Source organism: Anabrus simplex, chromosome 1 (genome assembly GCF_040414725.1).
Source record: "Anabrus simplex isolate iqAnaSimp1 chromosome 1, ASM4041472v1, whole genome shotgun sequence".
Classification (NCBI taxonomy): Eukaryota; Metazoa; Arthropoda; class Insecta; order Orthoptera; family Tettigoniidae; genus Anabrus; species Anabrus simplex.
The window spans coordinates 106,875,106-106,889,213 of record NC_090265.1 but is presented as its reverse complement, the minus strand read 5'-3'; the positions used below and the strand labels follow the sequence as shown (position 1 = coordinate 106,889,213).

Here is a 14,108-nt window from a genome sequence, read left to right as displayed (position 1 = left end):
ACCGGAGATCAATTTTTTGCACAATCAATAACTGTTATCTTGCATGGTGGAGTCACATAATGCGACGCTCCCATTTAATGAGAATTGAGGTGGAAGCTTCATGGAAGGAAAATATCCATGAGGAAGACGTAGAAATACCTTCCTTAAACAAATTCTAATTGACATCCAGGCACAGAACTGTGTTTCAATGAAGGAAGTTGCAAATGACAGGATGATCTGGAAATGTTTTATGGCAGCTGATCAGTCATAAGACTGCAAATCAGTTGTGGAGACGGCGGTGGCTACAGAAATATATTTTTAATTTCTCCATTATAAATTAAACTGTCCGACACCATGGCTAAATGGATAACGTGCTGGCCTTTGGTCACAGGGGTCCTGGGTTTAATTCCCGGCAGGCTCGGGAATTTTAACCATCATTGGTTAATTTTGCTGGCACAGGGACTGGGTGTATATGTCGTTTTCATCTTCATTTCATCCTCATCAAGACGCGCAGGCCGTCTACGGGCGTCATATCAAAAGACCTGCACCTGGCGAGCCGAACTTGTCCTCGGACACTCCCGGCACTAAAAGTCATATGCCATTTCATATTCACTGTAAGCATATTCCCATACACTCAGATTCTTCATAATAAACATACTGACATATATGCTTGGAAAGCAATTTTATTGTTGTCATTAGCTTGACACAGAGGAAAGAAATATCATAGTCAGAAGAAATGGATGCTAATTAATTTTGTGTTCGTATTATTCTTACTTTCATTTGACAGGCAACAGTGAAAATGGTTATAGAAGTAGTTGCTGGTCTGTAATAATTATATAGTAATTAAAGAGCTAAAAATTTATGAAATCCGAGCAGTAATTATAAATATCATGCTTTTTGTCCATTAATGCCAAAGAAATTTCAAGAAGGCTGAACAAGTGTCCAATAACTATGTACTGAATTGTGAAAAGAATTATTGAAAAAGTTTTAGATAATGAATTTAGATCACAAATAGATATAAATAATAACCTACATGAATTTGTTTCCAAATTAGTATGATGCCATATAAATTCTAGATTAGTTTCTGGCTGTCAAAAGCATGCTAAATCAACAAATGGTGATTGCATCTTAGCCTTTCTTGATGTTTCCTGTGCTTTTGATGTAATAGTTCAGGGATGGCAAATCTTCACCGACTAGCATGTCAATTAAGGTTTTGTTTATTACTCTCTACTGTGTAGTATGCCATTGGTTATTTCCCTTTAAAAATCATCATGAAATCCCTCATTTTACTTCATTTACCTATTAGATTGCATTACATATAAATCCATTTGACTAAATGTGTCATTACTTTATTTTGCAAACATCACTGAAAATTACATTAAAAAGGGTAAATTTTAATAATAAGGTATATTTTTGCTTTAACCTAATAACATTTGTCAAAAAATAGGGTCATAGAATTCAATTAGATATATGTACTTCTTTATTAAATTGTAATGTTAAAAAATGCTATGCTGCTAGATTTTTGACCTGTTTATTACATGTTAAACTGTTTATTACATGTTAAAAACATTCAAATAATATGTAATGTTTGATGTGCCATCCCTGGAATAGGCCATGAGCACATTGAAAATTGTCTCTCTGTGCAAGGAATATCATTGGACCTCAAGCATTTACTGTAATTCTTTCACTACTGAAGGAAAATACAATAAAGATAGCTATTCGATGTGCAGTGCCACAAGCTGGGCCATTGTCCCCGACTTTATTTAATCTTGCTATTAACTTCATATACGAAGAGGTTTCTGATCTGAGGTTTGCTGAACAACATTTCCTAAACGACGACCTTGAACCTGTCAGTTTAATAGGCTTTGCTGACAAACAGGCTGTGACTGCATGTAGCATCAGTTCCGCTATTCATTTTATTGGCATAACTCAGAAACTCCTGTCATCTATAGGCCTTAACATTAATGCTGGTAAAAGTTTAGCAGTTGTAATAAATCATGGTAAACTGTTGCAATCCACTTTACACCTACGATGAGGAGAAATGATCTCATCCATATATCGAGCAGCAAAACTATTATTTTGGCTGCACATTTAATGAAGATTTTCTGTTTAATAAAGACACTCTCATTCCTTTACATACAAATCTACAGAGGTTAGATGAATCATCTCTGCTGAAGCCCAGTCAGAAACTCCATATAATCAATCAGTACATATTTCCTATTCTTGTTTACAGTCTGCAGACAGTGCTGCTGACAAAAATCCCATTATTCATCCTTGATTGTCTAGATGTTAGAATTCAAATGAACTGTAAAGGAAATTATTGGATTGCCTAACAGAACTACTATAGAGCAATATGTTGTAAGCCCCTAAAAAATTTTTTGGTGTGGGGTTGATCAGTTGTAAATGGGAAACCCTGTTACAGCATCCCTCAGTTATAAATAAATTATCCAAATGTAAAAATTCTTTTTTAATTATCAAAGTTAAATCGAGGAATGCCTGACATAAATTAAACCATTAGGTATTACGGCCATAGCTTCTCAGACCCCAGGTAGGTATGCAAACTATTGCGTCTACATTCATTTGAAAGCTGATCGTTACTTGGCAGGGACATATCATGCGAACATTACTTTTGTCCTTCAGTTTTGCAAGGAAGTGTATATCCAATCTTACAGAATGGTATGCCAAAGCCCAAAATAATGTTGAAATACATCACATTGAGGAAAATATAGAAAGCAAACACAATATTTTCACTTAAATAAAACTGTATGAAATACTGGTAATATGTAAATTGGTTATAATTTAATACTGATATATACAATGTTTCACATAGGTTCATCTTCCATGGCATCTATTTGTGGAGGAAGTTTGGCTCTTATGGATGCTGGTGTGCCTATTTCAAGTCCAGCAGCTGGTGTGGCTATGGGTCTTATAAGCCGTTATCCTGGCCAAGATACCAAACACATGGAGGACTATAAGTTGCTTACAGATATCTTGGTTAGTGTCGTAAACATGATTATTCTCTCTTATCAGTTTATTATTTCAGTTATGATAATTAACCGACTCTTACCATTTGTCTTTTTTAATGTGTATTTCATGAAAAGGTGTTGTAAATTAAGGGTTCAACTCACAGATTAGAACTGTGACAGATTAAAGAAACTGAACTACAAAGAAGGAAAAATAATCAAAGACCTCTCGTACGAAGTAGCATAGATAACAGGAAGCTAGAAAAGCCTCAGGAACATGCAAAGACAGAACGAATTAACAGGCTTGTGTGATCAGAGGTGAAAACAGGAAGTCTGGACAAAAACAGACTTGGAAATACAGAAGAACAAGAATTCACATCTTCACATTTTACTTGGTTGATAGGTTAGCTTTCTCCTTTTTTCAGTTCTGTTTCTTCCTGATTTATTTCTTCTACTAGCATTGAGTTTGTTTCATCTTCTCAGCTTTATCAGAGGAGATATACACCCATGTTCATCGAAAACAGAATTCCTTGAAAGACTACAGATAGGACGTTCATATTCACAGGACATGGTCATGAGTATGTTCTGCAGAAACACCTAGGTTCAGCATGTGTCCTGTTGCCTAGTAGGCACTGCGTCCTCCATGGGCACTGATAACTTGTTCATACCTGCCAACTTTCCCAATTTTAGCTTATTTTTTTGTGAACATCAAACATTTGGTTTCAAATCCCACCATTTCAACTTTGTACGCCAGTGGCCAGTAATCCTTCACTCATTGGTCACTTTCAAATGAAATATCGTCATGTATTAATACGAGAAATGCATGCAAATGTGCAGTGTTTATAAAACCTGTACATTGCGACGTGCATTTCGATTGTCAATCTCTTGTTTTCGCGTGCTATGATGGTGTTTGTTCATATCAGTCTAATCGATTCTAGAGACTAGTTTGGGGTCTTTTTTAGTAATTTAGTTACAAATTTAAAAAATAACAGCTAGTGATTTTTATTGAGATTTTAAGAGCCATATGGAGACAATTCTGACAAATTTTACTTTATTACTTGATAGAAATAGCATTGCGCTTCGCATAATCGCGCGGGGACGTGATGCAATATATTAATCTATGCATTTGATAAATAATGGCATCTGAGTGTATGACTGATTCACATGTGTGGAACATGTGTTCATACTATTTTTGGAAAGTGTTTCAGAGACCTATCATCTCACTCACATACTTCCTGTGAGGGAATAGAGATGTGTAATTTTTAGCCTTATAGCCTCGTATAGCAACAATTGGGATTTGAGTTAATAAGTGTTTTAATATATACAATAGTACTCCTGTATTGTGCAAGACATGTAGAATAAGCAGTTTTGACCAATTGTATCTCCTGATTTTCCCCTCATTTTCATATCAAAATCTCCTGAATTTTGGTTTTGTAAAGTTGGCAGGTATGGGCCATGAGTGATGGCATCAACGCGTATGAGGCACGAATGGCGTCCTAGGGTGTAGCCATCCACACAGCATTCACGTGGTTCCACAGTTCATCTTTGGTGGTTTGTATTGGGTCACAGCGCCACATCCGTCGTTTCACCATATCCCACACATTTTTGATTGGCAACAAGTCCGATGATTGGGCAGGCCAGGGCAACAGTCTGACATTCTGTGACAACAAGAAGGCACGTGTTCATGCAGCAACATGTGGTTGTTCATTGTCCTGCTGTAATATGGCGTCTGGGGTGTCATGCAGAAAGGGTATGGCTACGGGTCACAGGATGTCATTCACATAGGTCAAACTGGTCACAGTGCCCTGGACACGCACCAACTGTGATTTGTGGTTGCACCCAATAACACCCCACACCAAAAGGCCTTGAGTTGGCGCTGTATATCTTGTGGGAATGCAGTCAATGTGATGCCTCTCCCCTTGTCTTCGGCGAACCCAAATGCGACCATGATTTTCAAACAAACAGAACCCGGATTCGTCCAAGAACATTATCTGCTGTCATTCCTGTCCCCATTGACGCCGTTCTGTAGACCATTGCAGTCTAGCATGTTTATGCACATTAGTCAAAGGTAGGCAGAGAATTGGGTGACGCGCCAGTAACCCAGACCGTAATAAACAGCGATGGACTGTCACTCCTGATAGTATACGATGTGTTACACTGTTCCACTGTTGCACCAGAGCCGAGGAGGACGCAGATCTGTCCTGCAATGCCATTCGGATTAGGTGTCGATCTTCTCAGGGGTGGTCTGGGTGGTGTGACCAGACCCATCTCGTCGTGTTCTCCGGTCTTCTGTGAACCATTCTGTACACATCCAGTGCACTGCCAGTACACTTCGTCCCACACGAGCAGCAATTTCCCGGATGGATGCGTCACATTCTCTCATGCCAATAATGCGCCCTCTTTCAAACTCATTTGATGGTACGGTTCTCGCATACATTTGTGAGGCATTCTGCATGTCTGCTCAAGTCACACTGATCCATTACCTTCTGTTTATAGCGACAACGAGAGCCACAGGCATATTTTCCTGTCAGTGATTGTCTGCCGAGATATCAGTGTGGACCTTGAACCTGAGGGTTCAAATGCTAATCATTTCTTCAGAACATACTAGTGTACATGTCCTATGAATTTGAACTTCCTGTCTCTAGTCTTTCAAGGTATTCTGGTTTTCATGAACATGAGTGTACATCCACACACAATGAGAGATAATGATTCTTAATATGCAGAGTATTCGATCATAGCCTACAAGATATACAAGGCTGGAAGGTGAGTGCTGAACAGCATTGTAAATAGGGACAATACATTTACAGCACATGCTGCTTGATATCAGGTTTTCGTGATGTTGCTTTGCTGCTCTACAAAGAACTTTGTGGGTGAGGAAATGTTTTCAGTACACAGGAAGGAAGCAAGATTTCATTAGAGCAGGAAGGAAAAGAAGCATGAAGTATGAATGGCTGAACAAGGAATAAACCAACATTTAAGTGTTGCTAGCAAAATGAATGAAAAATGTTATTTTCTTTCTTTTCCTATGACTGGATATTTCCAACAACAACAAGAACACTTTAACAAAAGAACTCTTCATCAAAAGAGCTTAGCTTAAAAATTTATGACAAGGGAACTCCTTTTCGACTTCCTAATTCTTCTTCTCAAAAATTCTAAATTTCAAAACCCCAATTCTATTTTCCATGCCTTACAAAGTTCCTACCCACATTTTCTACCTCCAATAACCCACCCTCCTAACCCACCCTAAACTACCCCTCCTTCATCTCCCTATCTTATCCTTCCTCAACACCATTTAACTTCAATCTCTTTTATTCTTCTCTTATTCCACTATTCCTCTTCCTCTATTAATCTCTCCTATTTTTCCTTTTCACCTCAAAAAAAAAAAAAAATAGCCACCTATATTTCGGTTCTTCACATTTAAATTTAACTCTTGACTTGCGCCGACTTCTACTACTTCAATCACGACCTGAATTTTTCACAATTAAAAAAATAGCGCACTGTGCATATATCGTAATAGCATTCAGAACTACACACAATAGTACCAACATCATACACAATGTCAGGACAATCAACAGCAACAACAAATACAACCACTCAGGGGTATACCGTATCAAATGTAATAACTGCGAGACCAGCTATATCGGATGTACCGGTAGAAACTTCCTAACCCGATATAACGAACTCATAAACGCAGTGAAACACAATCATTTTTCCTCAATAGGACAACATGTCGCAGACTATAAACACAGTTTCACAAACATCGATAACGATATGCAAATCCTAAACATAAACCCCAAAGGCCCCCTGCTCAACATAACAGAAGAATTTTACATCACTCTAGATCAGTACACCAATCCAAATTACAACATAAATGAAATCACAGAAAAAACTAACATCATCTTCAATACAGTTATCCCCGCCCTAAAAAACCCTTACCTTAAGTTAATCGATAAACAGAACGCAACAAGCAACAGAAAAACACCAAACAACACACCCAGCTCCATCCCTACCCCCACAACAACAACTCTCCCTACCCCTCCTTCCCTTCCCCTCACAGCAGCTAGTATAAGCCCAAGAAGAACACGAAGTAGTACATTACAAGCTCGCATGTCAAACACAACTCAGCTACACCAACAACAGTAAGTACATATTCCAATTCACACACATAACCCTTAGACATTCCTCCACACAATATCACTTATAACTCAATCTTATCTTCCACAGATAAACATAACATCATTGCACAGCTACAAATGGGAAAGGAGCCACTACTTTGAAACCAATGTCATCCAAATTTACGGACGCCAAAAAGACAACATGAATTGGTTCTAATAAAAGGGCAACACACACAGCAGAGCTGAACATATTTTACTTGAATTTCATCCATACATTTGGCACCTTTTTAAAATTGAAAGCGTTTTATCTCACATACGCACAGGAAGACAAAACTTTTATCCATGCATTTTTACAAACTCTAAGAATAGCAGCTGAAGTGTACAACTGTGAATAAGACTTAAATACGGAAGTTAGTCGATGTATTGACCACCAAGCAAGAACGAATGTTCATATGCATGAAGTGTTTTTATATATTGTTTTTATCTTGTACATATATATAAGTTAGTTTAGGAAAAGACGTGTTTTATACACTAGTTTTAAGACCTTCAACATTTTAGACATACAGTTGCAATATTGTACAGAATGACATATACGCCAGTTCACGCTAAGACGTGCCCCATTTGTAACTAAATGTACATCATCATCATATGGCATTCCTTCAACACCACAATCTTAATCAAAGCTTCATTATATAAATATGTATGTATGGTTCAGCTGAAGATGACCTTGAATATGAGGTCGAAACCGGTTCTGTAGTTTAATATATACAATAAATAAGTATTGATTGGTGGAAATCCTCTCCTATTTTTAACTGTGCATATATGTTTTCATTTGTTTCCAATATTGCGCTTTTTACTATATTTTTTTCTCTTCACAATTGTTTTTTCCACGTCAACTGTTCCAAAAATTCTACAGGATCATAATTACTTATTCAGTTATATTGAATTATATTATATGTATCTATATATACTTACTTTCCTGCAACCGAAGCAAACACTGGATCATTAAGCTATTCTTCATTTTATGTTGGTGTTTGAAACCACAGTGCCTGTTGTTGAATATATCGCGCTGATCACCGGGAGCTGGCAACTTACTTCATTTGATCTACTCATCTTCAGCTTCAGCACGATTATGGATCTTCATATGTGTTTGATTGTGTTATGACTTCGTGCCTGACAGTGTATACAAGCTAGCTCATTTAACCGTTCTCCGCTTTTCATAAACATTGTATGACTTTGCCTAACACTGCGCGTGCCATACTGCCATTCAGAAAATTATGCACCGTTTCTTTTAAGTGACTTACATTTTACTTCTTCTGAATTTTACAGTGTCTACCCCTGTCATTTTTACATCGCCTCTTCTACTGATCCGGAGTGATCTTGATCTTTTATTTTCTTTTCCTTTCCATTGTTTTTCGTGTTTTAATCGGCTGATGATGACCTGGACTAGGGTCGAAACCGGTACCACTTCTACTTATTATTAAATAAGAATGTAATCACTGCATTTCTTATTCTTTTGTATTGAATAGGTTGAACCTCTTTATTTATTATTTCAATTTTAACTAAGGGAGCTCATAAGCGCAGGAAGTTTACAGTAGTGGAGCTCATAAGTTCAAAAATTTACAATAGAGGCATTCGTCAGCTGAGAATATTAACACAGAAGGAGCCTCTCCGAAGAGTGCTAGATAAGGCATTCGGGCATTCCCCAGGCAACGGTGGTACACCAGCTGATTCTTTCACTAAGGCGCTGCTACACAGCAACCGATGATAGCAAGTACTATGTCCACTAACAGTCCTTTTCAGGACCAAGCAAAACACATGTCGATCAGACTTCGTAACAATCTCCGCATTTTTCACTTAAATATTGAATCAATATCACCACCAAAGAGTCAGTATCTGTCTCGTCTTATGCTGGGGAACAACGTGGATTTGATAGCACTACAGGAAACACACACCAGTGACAGTTAAGATCTCTTCAGAAGAGGAAAAATAGGTGGTTACAGTCTTGCTGGGGCAATCAATGATGAATGTTATGGGATCGCAACTTACATCAGATCCCAGTTAACTGATTTTTAAGTTGTTTATGAAGACAACTCAACAGATATCTTTGTCCTGGCAGTGAGAATCCCAGGCATTACTGTTGTGAATGTCTATAAACAACCAGGAGTCAGTTGGTCCAGCCCTGCATTAAAAGTTTTTGATCACCCTGTTTTGTACATCAAAGATTTTAAGTCACAGCCCAGCGTGGAGATACGAATTCAAAGATGACAGTGGGTCCAACCTAAATAGCTGGATTGAAGCAAACTCCCTACAACTCATCCACAGTGCTAAATATCCTGGCATATTCCATTCTGGCAGATGGCAAAAGGATTATTCTCCTGACCTGTGCATAGTGTCACAGTCAACTCCTGAGAATCAACACATGGTACATTGAAAGGTCATCAGTTCCTTTCCTCACAGTCAACACAGACCAGTTATTATTCACTATGGCACTGAGATCCCTCTTGTGTCTTTTCAGTATCACAACCTCGTTGGAATTTTCGACTAGCAAAGTGGAATAAATTTGCAAAAGGACATGATAACATTGTACAGTGGATAGCACCAGTTCCTGAAAATTACAGTAGATTTGTCAACGCCATAAAAGCTAATGCTAGGAAGTTCATTCCCCGGGGATATCGTAAGATGTGTATACCAGGATGGTCAGAAGAATGTAATCAGCTCTACACCGAATATCAGAACTTTCCTAATAAAACAACAGCTGATGAGTTGCTAAGGGCTCTAAATAAATCTGGGAGAGAGAAGTGGCACAGAACTACAGCAGAGATGGACTTTACACACTCTAGTCATAAAGCCTGGAACCTCATAAGAAAACTTGGTAGTGACCCTACCATGAAATGCAGAAGTTGGCCAATGAACCCAAACATCATTGCCTCCAGACTGACACAAATCTCTAGAGTGAAGATGGATAAGGTACATGCAAGGAGTGTTAAGAAGCAACTAAGAACGAGAAGATCACAGTTGATATCTCATCCGGAGTATTCCTGTGACTTCAGTACTGAGGAACTGGACAAGGCTCTATCCAAGATAAAGATAAATAAAGCTGCTGGTCTGGATAAAATCCATCCTGAGTTTCTGAAGGCTATAGGCCCTGGTACAAAACATTGGCTAGGAAAGGAAGGAACTGATGGTTCACATTATTGACCAGTTTCACTCCTTAGCGTAATCTACAAGATGTTCGAAAGAATGATACTACCCCGTATTAAGGAAGCAATAGAAAGAGTCATCCCAGTTGAACAAGGGGGTTTCAGAAAGAATCGTAGTTGTTGTGATCAGGTGTTAACACTGACAACACAGATTGAAACAGGATTCCAGAAAAGACTGAAGACTGCTGCAGCTTTTGTCGACCTTACGTCAGCCTATGATGCGGTGTGGAGAGAGGGACTGTTGCTCAAATTTGTTCAAGTCATCCCTTGTCAGAAGCTAGCATGCTTACTAAACAACATGTTATCCAACCATCAACTTGCTGTATTTCTGAATGGTGAGAGAAGCAGGTGGAGATCTCTAAATAATGGTTTACCTCAAGCGTCAGTATTAACTCCCATTCTATTCAATCTTTACTTCCATGACCTGCCAAGAACAACTTCAAAGAAAATACAGTTTGCAGACGATCTAGCATTAATTACTCAGAGTACGGATTTGGCAAGGAACAAGAGGAGTCAGCTGGGATGTCGTCTTGAGGGAAGATTGGTACATGGACAGACAGAAGTGGAGAGTGCTCATAAACCATACCTGGGCAACTGGAGTGGAAAATTGATGATGATGATGATGACGGATTTGACACACTGTGAGGATGTACTTGCAGAGGACCTAGCTACCATGTGTGACTATTTTCACAAATAGAGACTCCAGCCACATCCTAGTAAAACAGAAGTAACAGCATTCCACTTGCATAACATGGAAGCTAATCAGAAACTACATGTGGTTTTTAATGGAACAGAAGTCTTCCACAACTTTTCCCCAAAATATTTGGGTGTCACACTGGATTGATCCTTGTCGTTCAAGCAGCATTGTTTGAATCTGTCAAAGAAGCTAAGTACAAGATTAAATCTGCTGTATAAACTAGTGGGCAGCAACTGGGGTGCAGATGCAAACACTCTTCGCACTGCTTTACTTTCTCTAGCATACTCAGCTGGTGACTACTGTGCTCCTGTGTGGGAAAACAGCATACATTCGAGCAAGATTGACGTACAGCTCAATGAAACCATGAGAGTTGTTACTGGTACAGTGAGGTCCACTCCTCTCATTGGCTGCCAGTTTTAGCAAATATTGCTCCTCCATATCTGAGGCGAAAAGCAGCGAAAGTACAGTTGCTCAAGAAGACCTTTGCACACAGGAACTCACTCTTGTTCAATGCCTCACGAAATCCACCTGTGATGAGGTTAAAATGCCGGAATCCACTCTGGACTGATCTACACTCCTATGAGAAATTCAGTGTAACAGCAGAATGGAGACAGCGATGGGAACAATGTCCACTCACCAGCACCTTTGTGATTAAAGACCCAATGAAGAAAGTGCCAGTTTCGATCTTCTTCAACATGTGTGGTCAAAACTCAACCGTTTCAGAACAGGCCACGGCAAGTGCTGATATATGATGAAAAAGTGGGGATATTGTGAAAGTGCTGCATATGAGTGTGGTACTGAGAAGCAGACATTGCTTCATGTTGTTGAGAGCTGTCCACTGTCAGCATTTAAGGACGGTTTACGGGCTCTGCATGAATTGACACCAAGTGCGTTGGACTGGTTGTCGAAGCTGGACATTCTAGTTTAATTACCTCTATACTTTAATTTATATGTTCTTTGTATATTTTTACACAATATGCTTATATATGTCATACGATGATAATAATAATAATTAACAATTTTTGGGAGGAGGACTCCCATTTTGAAATAATTAGTCATAGATTCCAACCTGTATGTCTCATATGTTATATATTATGAAAATAGGCTAGCCTGTACATAATCAGGAAAAGTAGAGTCGGTAGAAATTTGAGAAAAGAAGTGGTAGCCTCTAGAACACATTTAAATTAGACGGGACTCGAACCCAGGAGTTCAGTTTACAATCACTTTATACACGCCCTTTATTGGGCCAGGAGATTACATTTATTTTACATGTCTAATGCTTAAAGCAGCAAATACACTCAGCTTTTATAAGTTAATAAGCTAATACCTTTGCTACCATAATCTAATGGAGGAGGAATGCTCTAAAAAGGACAGAAAGATCCCGAAGTAAACAGAGACTGAAAATAGTACACGGCCAGAACAGGGAAAGAGAAAAGAAAAAAGAAAAATATTAACGGTGTACTGAACAGGCCTGGAACAAATGAAAATGGAGGCTAAAACACTTGAGCACTCCAAAATATAAATTCAGAAAACACCTAACCGGGCATAAGGCTGACACATAGGCTAAGAAGAAGAAAATATTGAAGCCCAAAAACAGATAGATGAATTTGGAAAAAAATGAAAAATTTAGTTACCCGGTTTTACAAGGACATTAAACTTAAAATGAATTACTGCTGAGAGGAGAAAAGATCTGATGCATTCATTTTATTATTTGACATGCTCAAAGATGCAATGCTGTCGGTCCATGAGAGTGTATTCCTTCAATCACAACATTGTAAATGGAATTAAATACTGAACAAAGGAAACCGTACGCCCAGTGGTGTGATTACAGTAGGTGTTCAATATACTCTCACTCCTACTTTGATGCACAGTTCACAGTGGTGTAGTAGTGACCTTTGTAGTCTGTTCAGGATGCATGGTGTGCCGTGAACGACCCTCCTCCCCCCCCATCGCATACTACCTCTCGCCCCCTCCAACCCATACGTTCTTTACTAACATTAGTTTTAAAGTCCACAAAGATTTAACTATGTGATTGCTTTATGCTTTCTATCTAAGCTTTTGTGTATGCAAGTGATGATGATCACAAAGCGATCGAAACGTCCTGTTATTCTTAATGATTTTATAAATTGCCAAAGGCAGAATAAAAGAAAGGTATCGATTGCGTGTAAATATTTTCTTATATTGATTATATTATATTATCGATATGGCAGTGAAGTGGATAGTTTGTAATTAAGTATGATGGAAAATGCTAGGGCTGTACCTTAAATAAGGCCATGGCCGCTTCCTTCCAACTCTTAGCCCTTTCCTATCCCATCATCATCATCATCATCATAAGACCTATCTGTGTCAGTGCAATGTAAAACTAATTGTAAAAAAAAAAAAAGTATGAAGTTCCAAGTATTGATAAAACGTAATGTATTTTCAAGAGTTAAGTTCAGATCATAATTTCAGCATACTGAATGTGACCATCAATGTGTCAGTGACTTTGTTGTGACAAATTTTCTACAATAAAATTTGTACCTGCCAGTTGAGCAAGAAATGTCATTAAAAAGTTGATGTGATCAGGAACCATGTTACAAAGCCTTTGAACTGCAAAGTATATAAATAGAAGTTGCATGTTGTGTAATACTATTCACTTACTTTTATTAGTTTATATTTAAATCATTTTTGCATAGGATTCATATTATAAAATTACATTTTTATGCATAACCTTTGGACCAGTTTCCCTTTGTAGCTACAATAATAAGCCAGTACTTTTTTTTAGTAAGTTTCTTGATATTCCCTGTTCTACTGACTTCCAAAAACAAAGAAGAGTGATTTAGTGGAGTTTGGACCGGGCGAGTTGGCCGTTTGGTTAGGAGTGCACAGCTGTGAGTTCGCATCCGGGATATAGTGGGTTTGAACCGCACTGTCGGCAGCCCTGAAGATGGTTTTCTGTGATTTCCCATTTTCACACCAGGCACACCCTAATGAAGGCCACAGCCGCTTCCTTCCCATTCCTTGGCCTTTTCTGTCTGATCGTCACCATAAGATCTATCTGTGTTGGTGCGACATAAAGCAAAAAAAAAAACCAACAAAGTGGAGTGCTTGGAAGTCCACATTTTCCAGCCTTGTATATCTTGTAGTGAACAACTGGGTAAAGAAAAATTGA

General features: G+C 38.4%; 1 protein-coding gene across 1 annotated transcript in view; it reads left to right on the top strand.

Annotated features, from left to right (window-relative positions):
- Nucleotides 1–14,108, top strand: part of PNPase (polyribonucleotide nucleotidyltransferase 1) — a 108,631-nt gene that overhangs the window by 61,837 nt on the left and 32,686 nt on the right. Inside the window, exon 5 of the mRNA XM_067156551.2 lies at nt 2,810–2,973. Within this exon, the coding sequence (XP_067012652.2) occupies nt 2,810–2,973 (164 nt within the window). The remainder of the gene's footprint in view (nt 1–2,809; nt 2,974–14,108) is intronic.